General features: G+C 38.1%; 1 protein-coding gene across 2 annotated transcripts in view; it reads right to left on the bottom strand.

Moving 5' to 3' along the window:
* Positions 1-24,823, bottom strand: part of SPHKAP (SPHK1 interactor, AKAP domain containing) — a 97,445-nt gene that overhangs the window by 56,971 nt on the left and 15,651 nt on the right. Inside the window, exons 2-4 of one of the 2 annotated variants that reach the window (XM_014530194.1) lie at positions 23,067-23,145; positions 16,387-16,492; positions 385-498 (exon numbers count right to left, since the gene is read on the bottom strand). In XM_014530194.1, the coding sequence (XP_014385680.1) occupies positions 385-498; positions 16,387-16,492; positions 23,067-23,145 (299 nt within the window). The remainder of the gene's footprint in view (positions 1-384; positions 499-16,386; positions 16,493-23,066; positions 23,146-24,823) is intronic. The other variant, XM_014530195.1, reaches the window with a different exon arrangement.

Below are 24,823 nucleotides of genomic sequence, written 5' to 3'. Positions count from 1 at the left end.
AATGTTACACAATTTTCATGATGGGAAATAACCCACTAGCAGGAGTTATACAATATATTGAAAAGAATCCTAGAGAGCTCCTGCATGGCCTGTTATTTCTCATCATACAATTCTGTTTCTGAATCTTTTTCTCTGTCAGTTTTGAAATATAAACATGGTTTTTCCCTTCTCGATCACTGATCAGATTAATTAACCTGTTGAAATGAGCAGAATTGGAATAGAGAAGTGAGCTCTGTGCATTTTATTAAGAGTCCATATTAACCAGTACGGATTTTCCAGAGGAGACCTCATCTTTAATGAATTAGGAAACTCCTATTCTGAGCACGAGTCCCTGAGCCGGATTCCCTGCTTTCTCGGACCATATCCCGGGTTGTATCTACTTACGGAAGCGCAAGCTGTGTCTTCGGACTTGTCTTCCACGAACCCAATCTGGCAGGGTGTCCTCTGATTCTGCAACCAGTAGTCTGTAGACTCGAGCAGGCTATTGCTGCAAAGCACCTGAGGGAACCGAGAAACCTTCTCAGTGCTATTCGGCAAGGCGTTCTGTAAACATGCAGCTCTTTTCTGAGGAAACTTGATGTTTCCTTTTCCTCAGAGTCTCTGGATGTTAGAAAAATAAACTTGCAGGAAAATAGTACCTCTAGTCTGTGTAAAATACCCAACAGGAATTGATGTTAGAGGAACACGTTGAAATTGATGTTAATACTGATGCTTCCTCTCTCATCAAATCCAGCATCTGAAAACGACGATGCATGTGTGACTTGTGCATAATTTGCAGTCAGATGCTTATTGTGGGGAATGGTGCAATGGGCAATGGAGATCAAACTTTGTTTTAGTGTAAGTGTTCTTTCACTAAATATTTTCAATTAAAAAAATGGGATGTTTTTCCTTTCGGTGCAATGTTGCTACTGAAATGATCATTCTTCAGTTCTTCAGCTTTGCTAACTTATCTGTGAAATAGGGCACCATCCTTCTAGAACACTTATGGTACTATTTTAAGTTTAAAAATGATCAGGAATGAGTACAGTGCCTCACAACCATCATTTTCCCATTTAGAAATAGTATGCTAATGCAACGCACACTTGAATACATGATTTAACAAAACCAAATATGCTTTACAAATACCTTATTCCTGGGCTTGGATTGAAGCAAGGAATAAAAATTGTATTTCTTAGCCAAAACATTTTGAAGATGCAATCTCATAAATAATCATTAGATTCAATTTCTTCCATGTCTAAATACTACCTAAATATTTTATAAGATGTTCTCATCTTGTGTAAGATTTCCGATGGTCTCCTGGTACCTTTTATTTTATTAGGATACATGTCTGCTAATATTTGACAAGTACCTTTACTTCCGCAATATAACAGATTTAGTTTGGTTAATGCCAGAAAAATAGAATGACACTTCAATTACATTTCATTTGTGCAACAAAGGGTTGTCATTCTGTAAAGATAAAAATACACTAATTTTTGTCTCCGAAGAGAGAGCTAACCAAATATATATCTGACACATTTTCTATAACATTTTTTGTTTTAGCCAAGTGATGTTATTGCCTTTAAATCTTTCCCCACTCAATGTTTATTATTACCTAGAGATGACAAATTTTCATCATTCTTCTCCAGAACAGTGTAGAGAGACACGTTGTGGATGAGCAGGTAGTTGAAAGATGAACTTGGGTTGTCACTACAGACTGAAGCTGGCACTAGAACTCAGCTCGCTTACAGGTTTTACCTCAATTGTGATTCTCAAAGTGTGAGCTTGGACCTGAGGGGGTCCCTGAGATCTTTCAGAGGCTCCAGTGGTGAAACGATTTTCATACTAATAGTAAGGTGTTATTTTCCCTTTTCACTTTCGTGGTCTCATGAGGACTCAGTGAGTGCAACAGAATGAATGCAGAAGCAAACCTCCTTAACTCTTCTCACTAAAACGTTTTGTTTTGGAAAACAAACATATTACAAAAAATGTGTGTTCACATGTAATGTGCTTATTTATTATTCTATTACCATTATTCTTTAGATAAATAAGTTGTTTTTTAAGTGGTATTATTACTTAAAGTTAAATAAGTAATTAAACATAAGCAATCTTTTAGCTTTAATTTATACTATATAATACAGAAGTATCAATTAATATACCCCTATAAACAAAAGTTTTGTGATATCCCCAATACATTTTTTTAGAGTGCAAAGATATTTTGATTCCAAAAAAAAATTGAGAACTATTGCCCTAGGTCAGTGGTCGGCAAACTGCGGCCCCTTGAGTGTGGCTCTTCCACAAAATACCACGTGCGGGCGCGCACGTACAGTGCGATTGAAACTTCGTGGCCACACTCAAGGGGCCAAAGAGCCGCATGTGGCTCGCGAGCTGCAGTTTTCCAACCACTGCCCTAGGTTAATTTATTTAAAGTAAGAAATAGGCTCTCAGTTCCCCTCCCCACTACCATCCCCTTTTATTTCCAGCATAAAGTAGAGTTGAAGAGCATGAGCATAGGTGGGCTAACTGGGTTGAAAACCTAACATGCTCATGTGTAGCAGGATTAACTGGGGCAGCTGATGTAAATTCTGAGTTTCAGTTTCCACATCTGGAACAGAGCTAATAATGCCACCCCCCCGCCCCGGGGGGATCACTGGGGTACTCAGTGAGTTGAAAAGTCATGCAGACAGCAGGTTATCCTCTCAATACATGGTTTTCATTGTTACTATTTGAGACAGACCACAAAGGAAAATTGAAAGTTGGATGCCTCCTGAAATTATTCATTGTTACTATTTGAGACAGACCACAAAGGAAAATTGAAAGTTGGATGCCTTCACCTGAAATTAGTGGATTGAAAGCATTTCAGATGTGTGAAGACAATGTTTTTTTAGCAAATATTCTTATCAAAGGTGTCATTTTAGTTCTACATTTTGTAGTATTAATCATTTTTACTATTTTATTTGCATGTTTAGAATGTGCTGGGAAACTGGCTAAATGTTCCTATACATACTAGCTTTAAATTTAATCCTCATTGCAATGCTATAAAGGTTGTAAAGGTTAGACTCTTCACAGAAATGGTTCTTTTGAATATGATCTTGAGGCTCAGAGATATTGGGGTTCCTGCCAAGTGCTCAGAGCCCAATTTTGGGTCTGATTTTGAAGACACCAAGGCCTGTGAGTGAAGTCATGTAACAATGCTGCCTCCCATAACCCATACCAATGGGTCTAATTTGGGATGTGTTTCTGATAAGTTATGTGCATCTAATTTTTGTAAATATAAGTACATTTTCCTATGGACTTCCATTTTAAAGTTAGTTTTAATTAATTAAATGCTGAAGTGACATTTTTCCTTAAGAAGGAGAAACTTTCCGTGATGTAAATTGTAATTGAATTCATCCACTTGGCAAGTATTTCACTTTCGCAAAGGGAAGCATGCCTTTGCATCTGTTTCAGTTAACAGTAACCCAAACTCATGCCATTATGTTTCTGCTCCTCACCTTGTTTTGAGCTTTAGAATTTGGAACAGCCATCAATAAAAAAAAAAAAAAGCCTTCACAGCATTATGAGAACATTAGAGATTTAAAATGGAGGCATCAAATGAATATGCTAATTAATAGTACTTTATAATGCAGTTTAGTAAGTCCTCTGCCTAGAATCACTTCTTAGCTCACTCCTCAAAATTTAAGCTCTGGACTTCTTTTTAAAAAAATATTATTGGTTTTAGAAAAAGATGACGGGGTGGAGGGGAGAGAGAGAAAGAGAGAGAGAGAGAGAGAGAGAGAGAGAGAGAGAGAGAGAGAGATTTGTTGTTTCACTTATTCATGCATTTATTGGTTGTCTCTTGTATGTGCCCTGGTCAGGGATGGAACCTGCAACCTTGGCATATCCAGACAACACTCTTACCATCTGAGCCAGGGCCTGGACTTCTATATTCTAATCTCTTCAGGGCATCATAGTATCATGGTTGCAACTGTCAGTTATCAGAGCATACACATTATTCTTGTCCTAGGTCAGCCTTAGGAGAAGAACAGAGTTCAGAGGCAAAACGCTTGGGTCTTTCAGAAAAGTGCTGAGCTGGGTCAGTGTATTTTCCTTGTGAAACACAGAGAGGCAGAGAAGAAGGCACCAAAAAGCATCAGCCTGCGAGGTGCCCCAAGATGTGAAAGAGACAGTCTCATGATGTGGCTGAGGTAATCGCTGGCTACCTGTTGGATTTCTTCTGGGAAATAAGCATAGAAAGAGTAATCTGTCGAGTCTTCTATTTTAAGGTATTTTTTGTACCTATCTTTAAAATAAATAATAACTAAAACTATATAAAGACCTGTCTCACCCTATCCTAGGAGTGAGGAAAAAGTCAGCAGCCTATGGGCCTGCTTACTCAGTGGAAAGTGCTAGAAAGACTTTGCATTTGGCGGTTCTATGTCCCGGGTACTGAGTGTCTTTTCTAAGGTGCACCTGTGCTTTAAAGGAAGCCCACATGGCAGAGCAAGGAAGTGGAATCGGAAATGAAACTAAATCTTTCAACACTTAAGAGATATATATTTTTTAATTGATTTTTTTACAGAGAGGAAGGGAGAGGGATAGAGAGTTAGAAACATCGATGAGAGAGAAACATCGATCAGCTGCCTCCTGCACACCCCCTACTGGGGATATGCCCGAAACCAAGGTACATGCCCTTGACCGGAATCGAACCTGGGACCCTTCAGTCCGCAGGCCGATGCTCTATCCACTGAGCCAAACCAGTTAGGGATTAAGAGATATTTTGAAGAGAGCATCTTTGTTCGGTGAGAGTATTCATTCACCGTGTAACCTTAAATTTTAAAGTTTATTCATCATAACTTAAAAGATAGTGTACCTGATCATATTAATAATTTAAATGTTTTCTCATACATTTTATAAATATTTAGAGATTGTTATTTAAAACTTTTATTCTTGCCCTAGCCGGTCTGGCTCAGTGAATAGAGCGTCGGCCTGTGAATCAAAGGGTCCTGGGTTCGATTCCAGTCAAGGGCACATTAAAAAAAAGACAATTAGAGCTTCAACATAAATTAATTAAAAAAACTTTTATTCTTTAATTATTGACCAAATAATAGTAGATTTTTTGAGAACTCTCTGGGATAATTCAGACTTATGAGGTAGAATTTAAGGCTAATATACTTAATTTGCTTGAACATAGTGCTTGGCTCATAGCAAGAGCCCAATAAACATTGGCTAATGTAGAAATGATTATTCCCTGTGCCCAGGCTTAGAAGGGTAAATCATTTGTCCAGTTAGTGGGTAACTAGGATTTGAGTCAGGTTCTCTGGCCCCAAAGCCCTCATTAGGCAGTGCTCTATTGCAATTGGTAAAATTATACAATTTTTCATTCTTGGGTTTTACCAAATCCCAGTCTATGCATTTATCCTCCTCTTTTTCAGGGCCTTGGTCTGGTGGTTGGGAGTGCTGAATTCCAATCCCGATTCTACTGTCTGTGAGGTAAACTTGCCCACTAGCTCCCAGCCTCAGTTCGCCCTTCGTGAAGAATTAAATCAAGTCATCTAAAGGTCCCTTCTACACATAACATCCAGTATTCGCCCCTTCCTCCTCCATTCACTCCCCCTTCCTCCCTTTTCCCAAGCACATCGAGAAGCAAATAAGCAAAGGAAATAAAAATGCAGGCTTCAATAAACCACTTAGCATCATATGTAAAGCAATTATAACCTGTGAAAAACTTCTGGCTTAACGGTTAGACAAACGATTTAAAAAATAAAAATGCTTGAAGGAAGAATGTGTGCTTGAGAATTTAATGATTTTGAAGCTTTTTGAATATAATCTCCCCACTGAGAGAGTCGCTTTCTGAGGGGGAAAGAATAAAACTCAGCAGGCTCTCAATGGCTCATTTATTTATCTGCTATTTTTAGTTACAGGTTCAGTTATTTCAGATGAAGAGCTAATAGTGAACGTGCTGTGCATTCACAAGTTTGAAATAATAAGGGCACATTTGCTCTTAAAATTTCATGAACGTCCTAAATGATAAAGAAAAAAAAATCCTTCTGCTTTATTTGACACTTTTCTTTTCTATAGAGAGAACCAAGTTGCAGGAGTTTAGTATTGATATGGAAAAGGGTGGGTGAGACAGACTTACAGGAGCGTAGACACTGTCCTACGCATTGCTGAGAACAATGCCTTAAATTTTTTTAAAAGTAATTGAGATTGGAGAAGACAGTAACTTATGGTTAGGCACAGAAGTTTGGAGGCAGAACTGAAATTCTATTCCATCTCACCACTTCGTGGGTGAGCTTGAGTAAGTCATTTAACTTCAGTGGGAGTTAGTTTCTGTATCTATTACAGGGGTACAATTAAAGCAACTCTACAAAGTTGTTCCAAGGCTCAGATAACAAAATATTTGTAAAGGGCTAACTCCTAACAGAGCAGGCAATTGATACATGATAGCTGTTAATATGAGAATGCAGTAAAATTTATACAATACAATTTCCATCTTAACATTTTATTGATCCTGGCACAACAGTGGACAAATTCTCCTTGTTTATTATTATTATCTTAATTAAAAACTTTATTTTTATTGATTTCAGAGAGAAAAGGAGAGGGAGAGAGAGAGAGAAACATCAATGATGAGAGAGAATCATTGATCAGCTGCCTCCTGCACGCCCCCTTACTGGGGGTTGAGCCCGCAACCAGGGCATGTGCCCTGACCGGGAATCAAACCTTGACCTACTGGTTCATAGGTTGATGCTCAACCACTGAACCACATCAGCCGGGCTTCTTGTTTATTATTTGTGATGTTCCACTCTTATGTTCCTCCTCCTGCTTCTCTAATCTCCTCCTTAAGTCAATATTCGGTCAACAAAGGTTTGTTGTGCTCTTTGATGTTTGACACTGAGAATATTAAGATGAACAAAAATGACTGCTGTCCTTTTGGGAATTAATCTCTAGTTGGGAGAACAAGCACTCACAGGACTGTGATAAAGTAAGCAGGAGCTTTGATCAAGGGCAACCCAGGTCAGATATCACCCAGGATGGAGTGGCCAGTTCCTCCTGCAGGAGGGCTAACAAGAGAGGGCGCAGCTGACCAGAATGTTGAAAGATGCATCTCAGTTGTCTGGGATGTTGGGGAGGGTGGGGAAAAAACGTCCCTCTTTCTAACCAGCTTTTCCTCCTCTGATGCCATAAGAGCCTCAGCCTTTTACTCTTTCCACTCCCCTCAGTCATTTTCCTCTGAGAGCTCACGGGGTTCAGGACATTAGTTACCACCTGGAGGGTGACTCACTGCTCTACAGCTTCCCCTTTGACCTTTCCCTGGAGCTTGGCTTCTCACATGTCTCACTGTTAGCTGTGACTCTTGGATCTCTTTCTATCACCTTGGACTCTTTGTGTCTAAACCCCAGCCCCCCCGCTTCCCTAATTCCTGTCTCTAAAAGAAACCTGACTCCTTGGCTTCCCTATTTGCAGATAACGACAGAACAATTCTCCTTGTTACTCCCGTGCCATCTGGAATACCTCTTTGTCTGTTTCTAGTCTTATAGTCTGTCCTCCAAAGTTAATTTTTTCTTTAATTCACTTAACATTTGAGTGCATCTTATGGGCGAGTCTCCAGGTAACACAATAGACTAATTCAGAACTGACCTCCATGTTTACAGGACTTAAAGTCTGCAAGGGAGATAAAGGAGCATTGGAACACACATTTTGTTACAAATTATGGTAGGTAATATGAGGAAACTCACCATGGTGCCCTGGAGAATAAAAGGGATGGGGGCAATACTTGGGAAGGGTGGGAAGGGAAGCCTGGACACCCACAGGGACCAAGCAATTCACATTATAACCATCTCTCTTCTCTATTTCTCTCACCCCCAATCCTCCAGATCCACCTTGCTCACTGAAACCAGAGTATGGCTAAGTACTTAAGTTCTGAAGACAAATCTAGTTCAAGTTCCATTTTCTTTCATTAACTGTGCAGCCTCAGGCAAGTCACTTAACCTCTTTGTGACTCAGTTTCCCCATTGACAAAATGAGGGTGGTGTTACCCCTCATAAGGAGAGATTTTTAATTGACATTAGAAAAAAATAAAAGGGTACGATTATTTGAGGTGTTAACAAATAGCAGTTATTATTATAAATATGGTTACTGCTATCATGAATTTCTCTCTGGACCTTAACCTAAATTGATTAATTGACTCAATACACATGAATGCTTTACCTTCTAGTCCCATTAGACACTAGGCTCAGCCCTGGGAAACAAGGAAGAAAGACAATATTTGCTGTCAGCAAGTCCACAATGTTATGGGATATTTACCAAACTATGACCTAGGCTTCAAGACAGATCTTAATTCTGCACCCTCCTGTTAATCATTTCATGAATATTTATTAAGCTCCAATGTTTAAGGTAGTGTTCTATGCCCAATTTAGGTGTTTTTAGGCTTCATCTCCAAATATTTCCCTGCACATGCCCTCTGCTATAATCCACTAGTTTACTAATGAGGTCACCTCTCTTCTTTGAAATTAATAGCCCCATGCATATAACTTAAGAGACTTCAAATGTTAACCTGGGCCGCAGTGCATCCTAATGTGGCAAAAAGTGAACCAGGCAGTTTTACTGATAGTTTCAGACAGGTGCTAGCTTTTCATGGGCTGCATGATTGTTTGTATCCTGAAAACAACATTGTATTTCAAAGCCGTCACAAGAACTGTCACCAAGGACAACTCAGAAGTTTCAAAGCATGCTTGTTTGTTTCTGCCATATCATGCAGACGCCAGCTGGCTGGAGAATGCTTTGAAAGTTGATCAGAGCTTTTTCCGCATAAAAGTGATAACAGAGTTTGTGTCTCAAGCACAAAATGCAAGAGTTACAAGAACAGACTCAGGGAATGCAAATATAGTTTAATTAATGAGTGGTCAGCAATCATTTAAACAAAATCAAATTAGACACGCAAATAGAGAACAGTTGATTAATTGCTATTTAGAATCAGTATAATGCTGACATGTTGATATGTGAGAAGGATGTGATTTTCAATGTTAGGAGAAGCAAAATGTAAGATAAAATTATGCATGTAGGAAAATATATAATGCACATCCCTGCCATTGATTTGGGATGATTTTCTGTAGATGTGCCAAGTGCAGGTCAGGCAGAATATGCCATTGGGCAGAGGGAAACTAGATTGAATGTTCATGGATCACCTGAGTTAGTAGCATGCCTTTGGCCTTTGACAAGGATAAGAAAGTGACAATTGTCATTTCTCAGACTTTTTCCTCTTCTTTGGAAGAAGCTACTGGAAACAGCTACTCTTCAAGTTGCAAGTTGTATGCATACTTTGCTAAGAGACACACCTGCTTCTTGGATGCTCTCCATCCTGGAGAGTATGAGTCCTTGCAGAGGCCTTTCAGGGGTGTCCATCCCAAAACACAGAAATAAGCCTAGTAAATGTGGTCTCACAGATGAGGGGCTCATGAGCCAGAATGCCCCGTTAGAGGACTGTTCAAATTCATCTGAGCTACGTCCTTCCCCCTCTGACACTGGCAGAACTGAAAACTGAGCACTTTAATCAGCAGGGCAAGCTTGGCAGGATACAGGAGAGTGCTATTAGGACTAGAGCAAGCATAGTGTCTACTCCAGGCTACAAAGCTGAGAGGGTTTCTTGGATGGGGGACTGAGAAGAAAGAGAAAGTGCCTTTAGGCTTGTGTTAGGAAGCAAGGATGGCAAATCTTTCTTTAAATACCGCAGACAGGAAGAAAAATGTTGAATGCCAAATTAGATACTTAAAAAAATGTCAGACCCCTTCCATTTCTGGCTGGAGGTAGTTAGTATATAACGTAAAGGTCAGAGGTAATGACAAGAATTCTGAAAGAAAGATCCCTTGCCCAATTCCAACAGTACAACATAATTCTCAATTCCACAGAATGTTCTGAGCTATTTTGGGTTTTCAGAGTCCCACTTTTTGATTAAAAAGGAAAGAAAAGACACAGCAAGATTCTTCCAGGAGTTCTTTACACACAGCCAAAAGGGCACTCAAGAAGCGGAGTGCTGGAAACAGGGTAAGAATGTTGGATTCTTAAACACTGTATAGCAATTGTTGGTGGCAAAGGGAGGTGGAGCAGTGTCCTGAATAGAAGTCCTTGAATATACTGACTTTGGAATAAGAAAGTGGATCCTAGCCAAACTGAAGAATAAGCCATAATTGGTAGTTTTAAACAAAGGTTCCTGCAAAGCACTTCCGAATTTACATTTTCCAAAGAATGAGCTTCCATGCACAGCCCCACCTCTCTGTTTCATGGACCAGGCTGCTCCAAAGGCAGGAGAGGACATGCAGCATTTCCACCTGTTTTTGCTGAAGGCGGAGGAAATTAGTCCCCTCCAGAGCCTTGCTATCTGCATTGTGGCCTCAGGGCAACCATGGCTCCTAGATGTCAATGTGTTCCAGGGCCTACAGGAGTGTCCTTAGCAGTCAGGGAAATTGCCTCTAGAGCAGCGGTTCTCAATCTGTGGGTCGAGACCCCTTTGGGGTCGAATGATCCTTTCACAGGGGTCGCCTAAGACCATTGGAAAACACACATATAATTACATATTGTTTTTGTGATTAATCACTATGCTTTAATTATGTTCAATTTGTAACAATGGAATTGGGGGTCACCACAACATGAGGAACTATATTAAAGGGTCGCGGCATTAGGAAGGTTGAGAACCACTGCTCTAGAGGAAACTGTGTGGTTGGCTCTTGAGATGCAACTGGCCTGAATCTGAACCCATGGTTTCTTTCTGTAGCTTCTCTCCCAAGCTCTCTTTTCAATGACCTTAATGGCACTACCACTCATGGATATCCTGGCCTAAATAGTCAGAATTCATTCTTCTGTTTAACTCTCATTGCCATAGAGTCCTGCTGATCTTGACTCCCACATGCATCTCAGCAGAGTTTGTTTCTCCTCCCACTGTCTGTATACAGGTCTCACCTCTCCTTTCCCCACTCTCCCATCCACACCAAGGATGCCTCTCCTGAGATCCAAGATTTCAGTCTTCCTTTGGTCAAAGGAGTCAGCTTTCGATCTACTGGATTCACTTTTTTCAAATATCACTTTTACTAAGACAATTCCATTTCTTTTCTTAAAAATCTCCCTGTTTCTTCAGTGCCTCTGATTATTCCTGCAGAACGGCAATAACACAGGACACCCAGCCATTTGACAAAATTTGGATAAGGTGCTCAAAGCTGGGCTTGAAGACCATTGTCAGGTTGCTTGGTCAGAAGAGATTGTTTACAGAGCTGGGCGTGTTTTATACTCCAAGGGGAAAAGCCTAGAGTCTTCCTTCCATAAAAAGGTAAATACACTCAATTATGCTGATTTTGTTTTCAATTTTATTTACTCAATTTTATTTTTTTAAAGTTCTTCCTTCCTTTAAGGAAACAGCTTCTACAGATACAGAATATTATAGCTCTTTTTCATCATGTGCTTCCTGAAATTTGAGGCTTTTGGTCAAGAGCAATACAGTTCTGACTAATAAAAATGTCTTCAGAGATATGGCTCAAACTGTGCAAGAGCCTCCCAATTTGTATGCCCATGCCTGAACTCCTTAATTGAATTGCTTTAATTAATTACATGTCATCAGAAAGATATGGGCTTAGATGAAAGTGTATTTTACAGAATAAAAGGAAGCACTCAGGGACATCCATTCTGTCATTCTTTAGAAGTATCTGTGCCAATATCGACAGCTAATTTAAGTCAGTTTAAAGGAGGCTGGTCATGGCAAAGAATGCTCTCGAGACTTCAAAGAGCTGATCAGAAGTCATATAAAGATCAAACTCTGCCTCTGGGAAATTGAAGTGTTTTCAGTCTGCTGCCTTTGATAAGAATAAGTTTAAGGTGGATTTCATTAACATCACATAAAAAGAAGATATTTGGGGTATTGATTTTCTCCAACAATTCTTTCCTTGAATAAGTCCTATTCAGAGACTTGGTTCTATTATATCCCAAATAGCAGGTCTTCAGATCATGAAGTCAAGCATGGATTGAAAATGTCCAGCTATTGTGAAATATGACATTGACTAAAATGCTTTCAACGTGGAGGAAAACCTAACAGATATTCAACAATGAGGGCACACTGCAGGTTGTGTTCAGATTACTTTTAAAATTAGTTTTAAAATTCTATTGCAATAAATTTCGTCTGTGTAAAGATCATTTATTTGGAATCAACTAAAATTTTTGAGCATCAACTATGTGTGCCAAGGACTTACACACAAACCTTCAACATCGCATCATCCCTAACACATCTGAATCAGAGAAATTATGTCACTGGCCTAAGATCACACAGTAGGAAGAGAAAGCTGGGAATCTAACTCAGGTCTTTAAATTCCAAGTTCAAGTTTGTTACACACGTCCAACTGCCACACTAACGATAACAGATTTTTATTTATTTTAAGGAGATACAAAGATCTTTCACTTAGTGTTTAACATATGTAAAAGGACAGCATTTATAATCACTTAGCTCATCTAAAGGAAAATCCCTGTGATTCAGGTTAGCAGTGGTGGCTGTATTGTCTTACAAGAAGGACTGGTCCCATGAGAAGGGGAACACCAGGCAATGTTTGTGTGAGATACATTTCAAGGGATATTATGGAAGGTTCTAGTCTTCACTGTCCACTAGCAACTCTTTCGCTCCCATTTTTCTGTACTATTTTGAAATTCTATAATTTTAAATGCATTATTTTGAAGAATCATATTTCATACATTAAAATTTCTCCATTGGTTTCATGCTCATTAAATTAGAGTGACATAGAGGTTATCTTACAGTCCAACTTGGATAGATTGACTGTGTCTGCTTGGAGCTTCGTGATGGGTAGAATTCTGAAGTCACGTCCAAGTTCAATAGGCTCAGTTATCAATGTCAGTTAAGGGAGGCAATGGTACTAGTTCATCAGTAGTATTAGTAGTTAAGTAAAAACAGATTTTACTTGTCAAAGCTATACTAAGCCATGCAAGCACTAACACTTAAGTGTGAATTTATCTGATAACTTTCCTAATATCAGAAGGAGAGGCAGTAAAGAAAAGATAATTCTGAGGCTAGAGCTTGGATAACTACATAACTTATTGTGCATAGCAGAACTACTGAGAGCAAAAAAGGGGTCTATTAACAAAACTCCAAGACAGTATTAAATTGTGAAGGAGTGGTGTGGTCACTTTGAGTCTGGGAAAAGGCAGTCCCTCACTGACAAAAATATATATTAACTAGAGGCCCGATGCATGAAGTTTGTGCAAGAGTAGGCTTTCCTTCCCCTGGCTGCCAGCACCGGCTTCCCTCTGGCACCTGGGACCTGGGCTTCCCTCCGACCGCTGGCAGGCACCTGGGACCCGGGCTTCCTTCGCAGCCCTGGCTTTGTTCAGAAGGACGGACGTCAGGTCTAATTAGCATATTACGCTTTTATTATTATAGATGAGTTCCTCCTCCAAATAAGTCTACTAATGTCTCTTTCCTGATGCCAAAGCTTTCATAGCTATGAATTCCAGTGACCACATTTCTCCAGCAGCAAAGAGAAGCTGAAGCAATTGCATCTGGGTAGGATTCCTGAAAACCTTAACAATTCACCAGAAAGCAAATGAAAAAATGAAGTCAATTTGTAATTTTTCAAAGGCTGGTTATTTGACTCATGTAATATCTTCTGGACCCTTATTTTATTTCTTTCATCAGTTAAATTAGTAACATGTCAGTTCTGATAAGAAGATTCGATGGGAAAGAAGATGAAGCTATTGCATGAAATGAGTCTGGGGAATTACCAATGGATTTCAATTATCCATGTTACTCTTATTAAAGGTGATTAACTGTGAAGAGTGGTGATTCAGCTGGACAGCTTTTCTAAGATATAGCTGTCCTTGTTCCTTTTGCCTCTTTTGTACAGACCATACATTACATATGTATATGAACACATAGATCCTCACTTTCCTAGTCCCATTATCTGTGATTTACAAGATTATAAGAATTGACCCATAATCATTTAAATCAGCTTGCAGTAATAAAATAAGGGTAATGAATCGTTCAATGGTCTGTATCTTTTTATTGAGAGTATATGTTCTATATATAAAGAAGAAAATATTGTTGGCTACTGTTTCCAAAAGAAGTAAAACTATTAGAAACCGCATGGTGTATGATGAATGGCATATATGTCTACTAAACTGTCTTTTATTTTTTTAAAATATATTTTTATTGATTTCAGAGAGGAAGGGAAAGGGAGAGAGAGATAGAAACACCCATGATGAGAGAGAATCATTGATTGCTGCCTCCTGCACATCCCACACTGGGGATTGAGCTTGCAACCTGGGCATATGCCCTGACCAGGAATCAAACCATGACCTCCTGGTTCATAGGTCAAGGCTCAACCATTGAGCCACACCAACCAGGCTAAACTGTCTTTAAATGAAATTATTATGTAAGCCTAAGAGGATATTTGAAATGAAAGAAATACACTATGAAATATTTATATTATCAGTACATAAAAGTGTTGAGTTCTTCTGCATTGGTTTGTAGCAGCCCTTCCTAAATTTGGTTGAGTATTCTTTTCACTCATTCAAATCTTAATCATACTCCCAAGTCCAAACTGAGGTTTACTTTCCTGCTTAAGGTTGCTATCTATTGCAGGCCCACGGTCTGCCTATGTTCTTAGCTTTTAATGCCCATAATACTAGTTTTTTCACCTAATTTATACTATCTTGACTTATTGTGAGATAGTTATATAGTTATCATTTGAGTTTTGAATTTTGTTTGACTTTTCACATGAGAAGCACGTATGATCTCCAAAATTACTCTAAATGCTTCAATAGTGTGATTTGTGATCTAGCATTGCATCTCTGTCCAAGATCTTACAGAATTTTGACTGTATTTAGGTTGAACCATAGGAAATTGTCAAACATTTCATCAGTCTGACCTGAAAAAAAGGTAATTTCAGATGGTTCAACTTAATACTGGTTGTTCTAGAAATAATTGTGGAAAGTGTGAGTATATTTAAAACTTTTATATTTGTAGATATATTTGTAAATATATTATAAGAATAAAATATATATGTACTGGCCATGACTGGGTTGCTCAGTTGGTTAAGAGTGTTGTCCTGATATGCCAAGGTTGCAGGTTTGATCCTCAGTCAGGGCACAGGCAAGAATCAACCAATGAATGCATAAATAAGTGGAACAACAAATCAGTGTTTCTCTCTCTCTCTCTCTCTCTCTCTCTCTCAAATCAATTATATATACTGATGAAGTCCTTTAGAGTAAGTGATCGAGTTTTGGTTTTAATTTTTCAAGTTGACATCCAGTCCCAAGCAGTTCTTCCAGGAGTTCCCAGACCCGATTTTTAAATAAGTAAATGACTCTCTTTTTTTTCCAGGGGAATAACTGAATCTGAAATTAAGTTTCTGGGCCTTAAGTTGAATTGGCTGGAAAGATAAAGTTGTTAAAGTAGATGATTTTATGTTGTTTAAATGACAACTTTTTGCAAATGTCTCTGCAATATTTGTTTATCAGTTGTTTTTTAAATTTTTATTAAATTTATTGGGGTGACATTGGTTCACAAAATTATATAGGTTTCAAGTGTATAATTCTATAATACTTCATCTGTATATTGTATTGTGTGTTCACCACTCAAAGTCAAGTCTCCTTCCATCACCATTTACCACCCCTTTACCCTCTTCTACCTTCCCTACCCACCTTTCACTTTGGTAATCACCTTACTGTTGTCTGTGTCTACAAGTTTGTGTTTTTTTGCTTAATCCCTTCATTTTTTTTTACAGAGCCCCTCAGCCCCTTCCCCTCTGACAGCTGTCAGTCTGTTCTCTGTATCTATGAATCTGTTTCTATTTTGTTTATTTTGTTCATTAGATTCTGCATATAAGTGAAATCATATTTTGCTTGTCTTTCTCTGACTGGCTTATTTCACTTAGCATAATTCTCTCCAGGTCCATTCACTGTTGCAAACGTCTATAGTCTAAGACATGCAATGTTGTTTCTCCTAATAAATAAGCCAAGCACACCCTTCTCTTTAAGAAAATATCAAAAGGAGAAGGGCCATGCATTTTTCTTAGATACCAACTTAGGTGTCTAATATAGGGTGTGCCATTCAAAGCCTGTGAAGACTTTTCTGAATGGAGATCCAAGAAGCTGGTCCCCTTGGCTAAGTGTGGGAGGAGGGACTAAGAGGAGGTTGGAATTGAGGTGCCGTGGCCCTGGACGCTTATCATTTTCAAGTCACATCTTTCTGAACTGCTTGAGTTTTCTGATCATTTCCAAGAATTACATTTTTTAATGTCACTAGGGGTTATTGCAAACAAATTGTGGGGTATTCTGTTGCTTGTTTTGTTGTTTCTGCTTTAGAAAAAGTGCTTGAAAAGTCAAACTAAACTAGTGTTCAAGTTCAATCGGGGAGTAGAAGGTGGTGTTGGACAAGGTTACCTTCTTACAGGCCGTGATGGAGCTCCCCAGGCTGCTTCCTGAGCTGCCGCTGGCCCCGCCCGGCTGGGGTGCTGGAACCTCACACATCAGTGGTGACTCTGAGTTGCTGTTTGTGCCAAAACACAAAAGAGAACACATTCCAGTGAGCCCTCTTCATATGCAGAAAGGAAGAAGCACAATGGGGTTTATAAAAATCATTTCAGATTGGTGATTGGCTGCCCGCTGCAAATCCTCCTGCTGACATTTCTATGTTGGCTTCACTTTTGTAATTGGGAGACACTGTGAGCTATTCCATTGTGAATATAAAACTGCAGCCCAGTGCTTAGGTGGGTGCAATGCATCTGCCTGACTTCTGGCTCTGTTAATATCTTTCTAACAATTTTATTTAATTTTATTTTTTAAATTTATTTTTCAATTTCATTTGACGTTCAGTATTATTTTATATTAGTTTCAGGTGTATAGTGTAGTGGTTAGACAATCATACACTTTGCAGTGCTTTGCCTAATATTTTCAGTACCCACCTGGCACCATAAAGTTATTACTGACTATTATTGACTATATTTCCCACGACTATTTTGTAACTTCCAATTTTTACTTCTTTATCCCTTAATCTTTTTCACTCTCCCCCTAAACCAGGGGTGGGCAAACTTTTTGACTCGAGGGCCACAATGCGTTGTTAAACTGGACCGGAGGGCCGGAACAAAAGCATGGATGGAGTGTTTGTGTGAACTAATATAAATTCAAAGTAAACATCATTACATAAAAGGGTACGGTCTTTTTTTTTTTTAGTTTTATTCATTTCAAACGGGCCGGATCCGGCCCGCGGGCCATAGTTTGCCCACGGCTGCCCTAAACCCTCTCCTCTCTGGCAACCATCAGTCTGTTCTCTGCATGTAGGAGTCTATTTCTGTTTTGTTAACCTCTTTTCTAAGCAAGTGTTAAAACAATAATGTCTTTCTGTCTTTACTCATTTTATTTTTTAAATGAGGGGAACATATATAGTCAGAAGGAAGGATGATACCATGAAAAGAGCATGAACTTTCAAAAGTAACAGAAACATAGAGAAAAGGAAAAGATAACACATGGAAAATTTCTTGTTTTCCCACAAAGCACATTGTATATGACTTCAAGTGGACAAGGTGCTACGGTAATTGTTATATATAAAAATGTTTTAGAACTGCTGAGCTAGGCAGGTGCTAGGAAGAAAGGGTAAGTCTACTATTCACATATATCTTGGTATGAAAGTTCTTCTGTCTATAAGATGATTGTGAGATCCTGGTTGGAATGAAGGTGAGGAAGAGTGAGGAAGGGAATTTGAAAGTCTATTTGGCTTCAGTCACACAATGGGACTAAAATCAGTCTGTTACTTGGTAACAAATGTGATTCAATGCCATTGCACCAAAATTCAAAGTGAAAGCATCTTCTATTCTCCAGAAACACATTATAAATCAATTCAATGATGCCTGATATCCTAAACTATATGTAGATAAACTTATCTTTTAGACCATGGGTGTCAATTTCCAGTAGGTGACTTTACAACACAGCCCAGTCTGTTCCCACGCCTTTGGAATGAAGATGGAATTTTTAGAGTATTTGCAAAGACGCTTGCCTTAGTCTCCAGAGAAGCAGAACATTGGCTGCTACCGGATGAGGCAGAGATGGCAGCAACATGAAACTCGGGGATTCATTAAAATGAGTTCAAATTGACATTAAAAGAACTGCTGTCAAGACACCATACAGCCTCATAACTCGCTCCTAATGGGTAAGGCTGCAAGTTCTTCCCTGGGATATTTTCCTTTGGTTTTGACAAGTGTTGACAATATTTATTAAGCACATCCTTTCAGAGCAGTTTCATGCTAAAACTGCTAAATGGGTTTCAATCAGGAAGGAGATCAAGGTGGGGAAAAAAGACACAAAAGCAGAATTTGAAATATGGACTTTAGAAATATTATGGGAAGAGAGGCATGTTCTCTTACAGAAAAAAATGTCATTTCCCATGTGCTTGGGGGTAGGGGCGGGCTGGGAGAGGTCAATGGGGGAAAAAGGGAGGCATACGTAATAATGAAGAAGAAAGAATTAAAAATTAAACAATAAAGAATTAAAAAAAAGAAAATGTCATTTCTGAGTAAGGCGCCACGTTGCCACTGTGCTGCAATCATTAATGATCCTTGCAGTGTGACTAAGTAGGTCACCATCAGTAATGACAACGGCTTATGCTATAGTCAGCTGTTTCTCCAGAGAACCATCCAGTGCCTGGAAATTGAGTTCTCTGTGTGCTGTAACTCAAAGTTTGGTCTGTGAACCAGGAGGACTGACATCACCTGGGAGCTTGTTAGCCACCCAGGAACTCAAGTCCCTCCCTGGTACTACTGAATCAGAATCTGCATTTTGACATTAAACTCAGGTAACTCATAGACCCATTACAGCTTAAGAAGCACTTTTCTGACATACTGAATTAAATACTGTACACATTCTCATTTGCCCTTGGGGCTTTGCACTCGATGTTCCTTCTTTTAGGAATACCCTTCCCAATCCCCCTCCTTTCTCCTGGATAATTCCTCCTCTATCCACTTGTATCACCTCTTGTACCTTCCTCCTTCCCTCCCTCTGTCAAAGAGGCTGCTCCTCCTCTACCACCTTTCTCCATTGCTTCATGCACACACTCACACCCTCACATCTCCATGCCCATATCTCCACCCTCACTTCATCCCAAGAAGTGAGATGGCCACTTTTCTTGTATGTTACAACAGCACATACAAGACCCATGCCTTGCTGTAGCACTTGTCAAAATGGCATATAATTTTGTAATATTTGTCCTTTCCTTTAGGCTATAAGTAGTGAAAGAGAGGGGACCCTCTATGACCTAGAATAGCACTAGCTAGTGATGGATGTTCAAGTAGTATTTATTAGTGTTGTTTGTTCTTATTTTTCTGAGCATCCTGGTTGGCTTGAAAGGATTATGTACAAAAGGGTGCTTGAATTCAATGTTAAATTTTCTGCAGTGGTAACAGATGGTGGGATAAGCCACATCTAAAGAGATAATTTAGAGAATTTCCCTGGATAGTTCTAAAGAAAAGGGATCCTGCTGCTGTTGTTTGTTACTAACATATTAAGTAAACATAGTGTGAAGTTTAATGATTTTAACAGATTTTTAAAAATAAGATTTGCAATTGCCCTTATCTTCTCCCCCTCTTAAAAATGCTTTTAGTAAACTGTAGTAATTGCCATTGGTTGGATTGTCTCAGTTCTATTAAGGATATTTATTCTTGAGCTTTCTTCTAAATCCTTTCATCTCAGTACTGGGGGAAAAAATTCACATCTATCAGAAGAGATCTTGAGTAAGGAATTGAGTTGTTCTGGTTAAAATTAATTTAATGATACACCCCAAGAAGAATTTAGAGGATTTTAAAATACAACTTTGCTTGATTCAAAATAAAAGTTTGCTAAAGTGAATGTTCTTATTTTATCCTCAGCCAAAAAGATTAACTTGTTACATTACAGAAAACAAACAAAACAAAACAAAACAAAACAAAACACAGTGGTTTGGGTCAGTCTTTCAAAATGTGATTTGTTTTTAAAATCACATGATGTGTTAGTTTCTCTAATGTTCAAATTCTGACCAATCTATTGGCAAAAACTCCCTCCTAACTTTAGTTTGGCTACTCTGAGCCTTCTTTTAAACAAATCTTGAATTGCCCTATCCTTGATATTTTCTCTTACAAATTTTCCATTCACTAACCCCTTCACTCTGCCCACTGGCTATAAATCCCCATTTTCTCCCTGTTGTATTTGAAGTAGAGCTCAGTTCTACACTGACATCTCTCTCTCCTACTGCAGTAGCTCAAATAAAATCTGTCTTACATTTTTGACAAGTGATTGGTGGAAAAGTTTTCTTTTATACTCTTCTGTTCCTTCTCTAGTTTTATCTCCTAGATAAGAAGTAAGAATTTTACTCTTTTTTTTTACTTCTATACTTATATATTTCTTGTCTAGTTTTGAGACATCATATCATGATTTTCTTATCATGTCATCTGTTGAAATTAAATATGTCACCAGTTCATTTGTGGCTGAAAGACCAATAAAGTCCTCATTAATTCTATAGAATTTTAGTAAACTTTTCCAAGGAAACAACTATCCAAACCTTGAAGATATTTAGAAACCATTGTTATATGCATTGTTTCAACATTTAAAGGCAGCTGAATAATTATAGATTGCAATTTTCAAGCTTTTTAAAAAATCTCTTGGACTAGTAAAATAGCAACAACAACAATAACATAATAAGGTGGCCAACCTTTCATTTGCCAAAAATAAGGACAATTTAAAAAACCCCTTGCTACCTCTGTTCTCACCATAATTCTTCAAAGAAAGGACATTGTAACAATGCAACAGAAACTATGATATTTTATCTAAAAATGAAGGCTATTTCTTTTTAAGAAAAGGTTGTTGACATCTTCGCTATTATTTTTGCTCTCAAATCATGAATATGTTGTTGAAGACCTAAGTTTGTGTACTTTTTGTGAGGCATTATTAAATGACAATAAAGAGAGTATAAAAGGTCATTCATTATTAACCACAAACTAGCTCACTCTTAGCAGAAAGATTGGCCTCAAATGAATTACACTCTAATTCAATCTTTATTGTTAAAAAAAAGACATGATTATAACATTGTTACTTCATTTGGGACATAATTAGTAAACACCAATGGCAGGTAATTTCCTATTTTCAGTACTTACTAGTAATGTACTGAAATCTTTTATCCTGAAAAATTATATTGATTACTGTTCAGTGGAGACTTTTTCATTCAGGCAACTATCAGATATATCAGATATGTCCAGTGAAACATAAGAAAAGAGTTGTACTATAGAACACTGTTAATACCAACAAAGTAATATGTAACATATGTAAAGTAAATATATACTTATAAAATGAACTGTATTGAACAATCTTCTGTACTTCAGATGCTATGCTTTGTGAATCTATATACCTCTGAGTAAAGAGGAGATGGCAAGTCATGCTTTCATGCATTTAATCACTTACTATCAATTTTATTGTCCTTGGACCTTTAAAAGCTATTCATAGTCTCAGTCTTCACCAAGACCTTGAGAAATAATTTTGAAACGAAAACTCATTGTTCAGAAAAGAGAATCAAGTAAGAGAACATGCTAGCTTAGCTTTTACATTTTTTTCCTTTTTTTAATAAGGGCTATGAAAAAATCTTTAAGACTTTCATTCTATAAATGTGTAGATGCAAATATATTATTTTACTATAAGGGAAAAATATATACATCACTGTTGCTAAGTTCATGTTGCAAAATATATGTTTATCCATGAAGGCTGTTAGATGCTTACTATTGAATTATTTATCCCTAAGGTGCTTTACTTAATTTTTAAAAAGTTTTAGGTGTATATTTGTTTGGATGGTCAAAACTCATTATGTCCCGCATTCTGCTGCATCTAGGCTTTAATACAGAATATGTTCCAGTAACTACCTCAGCTTCCAATGGTTTCTGTTCTTTCACCAAAATACCTAGGGAAGTGCTTCACTCTGGTATACAATCTTCTTTATAGTATTTCTAACAAAAATGAGCACGGTTTAATGCATAGCAAGTGTCTAGAACTCTATAAAGTATTTTGCATAGTCACTTAACTATACTCCTTTTTATAAAAGAGAAATCAAGGATTAGAGGTTAATACAGAGTCCAAAGTTTTATCACTGGTAGATAACAGATCTGAGATTTGACCTACTTCTCAATGCTATACCATGTTATTTTCCACTGTAGCCTCTAACATTCCTTCTAATTCTTTGTTTCTATGACAATGACATGAGTTTTTTTCTTCTAAAAAAATGTAAACCAGGCTATCCTGGGTAGTAATGGGTGGACTTAAGGCCCCTTTAAATTCAACATCTTTGTGAGTCTGTTACACTCGTTTTTAGTCCAAGTGCTGGCCTGGAAAATACCTGATTATGCGACCTCTAAATAGCAACTATCCCTGACATTTTAAATATATGTTAACTAAGTGCCTTCACATGGGGTCCAAGCCCAACTGAACCTGACTGAAGTCTGTGCTCTTTGCCAGGTGACGTGCTATCTTCACATAGTGCCACCTGCTTTTGTCACGTGCTAACTCCTAAAGAACTGTTTGGGGCTCAGAGGAGAGCAATGCAGACAAAGGGTGAGGGTTAGCAGGAAGAGATGTCTGGCTGCTGCACCAGCTTGGATGGTCACTCCTTTGCAAGAAGAGGGGACTTGAGTCATTGAGAAGCGTCACCAGAAGTGCTGCCAGGACTAGGCCTTCATGAAAGAAATAGAAAATCATCCTCCATTTGTGATTTCTGGGATGAGGATAGCTCTGCCTAACTAAGAATTTCTGTCTGAGCTTCGTACTGAATTCCCTATTAATGGTTTTAGGGTCTTTTAAACTAGAAGAGGATAGCAGGACCAGAAGGGATAGGACACAGAAAGAGTACTTTTTGATGGCAAAAATAGCTAAGGTGCACAGCAGAGTTTGCATTCTGGTGGAAGTGATACCGTAAACCAGGAAGCCTGCAAAAGCAGGGTAAAATATTTGAGGCTTGGGTACCCAGGGGGCTCACGGTATGCCGGAATAAAAAAGGAGGCCCTGGTCTTGACTTGGATGTACTAGTATTAATCCCCTGTACCCCACACCCTACAACCAACCTGGATTCCTGGGAGTGGTTCCTGGCGGGCAAGGCAGCAGAGAGGCAGGTGGGTGAGTTTGGCTCAACTACCCACATGGCTGATGGAGAGGGCCACACCCATAATAAAGGAGTTACAAACACCAGCAGATGTGGAGAGGAAGCAGGAGAGGAGGAGAGGAGAGCGGTGGGAAAAAAAAGAAACAGACGTTTTAGTATCATTCAAAGAGAAAGATACACTCACAGCAGGCCTGCCTTTAAAAAGAACAATAGTAGCTAGATAATAAGGTTGTAACAATTAAAAAATATCTGATAAGGGTTCAAAGATTGCATGCATATTTTCAGATAGCATCTCCCATGGGTAATAGGCTGGATTTTTGCCTTAGATGGAGCTTCACATCTTTGATGCATCAAAGGTAATTTACATCTTGTAGATAATAATTGTAGACCTTTCCAACCTGGTTCATGAGTATTGACAAATAAAAAGCACACTTTGTGCTTCTCAAGCTTAATATATTTAATATTAAAATTAATATGAGGAGTAGAGCAGGACAACAGATTTTATGGACATTTATTTCAGTTTCTCTAAGTGCCCCGTAAGTCAGGTTCTATACAATACTTACCTTAGGCATGCTCTAGTCCTTTTTTCAATGCAAGTCAATAGTGTATTACCTCAAATCAATTTCAAAGCTACTATAACTATGAAAAATAAACAATAATATCAGTATCTATAGGAGAAAGTAAGCAAGGAGTCAGGGAAGTTTTCTTTGTATGTGCATTGCTGGTAGTTACTGGTCCCTCATTAGAACTCAAGAAAATGTTACTGTGTGGATGAAGATGCCAGAGAGGAACTAGACATCAGAGGTAACATAGGAGGTACCTGGTATGAGTGCATGGGGTACAGAACCAGGTGAGAAAGAGCAACCACCTGTGGTCACATAAAATTTCCAATCTTCGTCGTTCACTTGGGTCTATAACTTTTTGGGGGTTAGGTCTTGTATACTTTCTTTAAATTTAGTCCTAGAAAATTCATATTTCTTGATAACATGTAAATGATTTTTTAAAAGTTCACTTTTTATTTTTGGCTCATATAAAGAAATATAGTTTATGAGTGTGCTTTGATTGATAGCTGACATGCTAAACTCAGTTATTAATTCTGATAGTTTATCTGCAGATTCTTTGAATTTTATATGTACACAAGCAAATAAACTGCAAATGCTGAGAGTTTGGGTTTCTTGTCCCATTTAGATCAACTGATTTTTGTCAATGTTTGAGTGGATTAGAAGTTACCCTTTCTTTCCCAGTTCCTTTAGTAGTTATCCCAGAAAATAGAATATCTATATTTACTTTAATACATTCTAAAATTAATCAACATATTTATCCTCCTACTGGTCAATACAAAACTCTTAGAACACTTTATATCCAACTAACTCCTTTCAACTTGTATTGTTGCCTTGTACTAATAATTTTGAACAATCATAGGGCATTACTAATATTGTTTTATAAAGTAAATATTTGCTTAGGTTTACTAAATAGATAAAACTTCCTTTCTTCTTTACTTCCTTCTGCCTGAAGTCAATATTTTCTTTAGCAAGAAGTGATACTCCAGTTTTTGTTTCTAAGAAAGTATCTTTATTCTTGGGAGTTATTTTCACTGAGCATAGAATTCTAAACTGGCAATTGTTTTCCTTCACTCATTGAAGATATCACTTCATTATCTTTGAAATCCCATTTTTGCTTTTGTGAAGTCAGCTGCCAATCTAATTTTTAGTTTGTAAT

The sequence above is a fragment of the Myotis brandtii genome, unplaced genomic scaffold, assembly GCF_000412655.1.
Source record: "Myotis brandtii unplaced genomic scaffold, ASM41265v1 scaffold727, whole genome shotgun sequence".
NCBI classification, from domain to species: Eukaryota; Metazoa; Chordata; class Mammalia; order Chiroptera; family Vespertilionidae; genus Myotis; species Myotis brandtii.
This window is presented reverse-complemented; position numbering and strand designations above follow the sequence as displayed.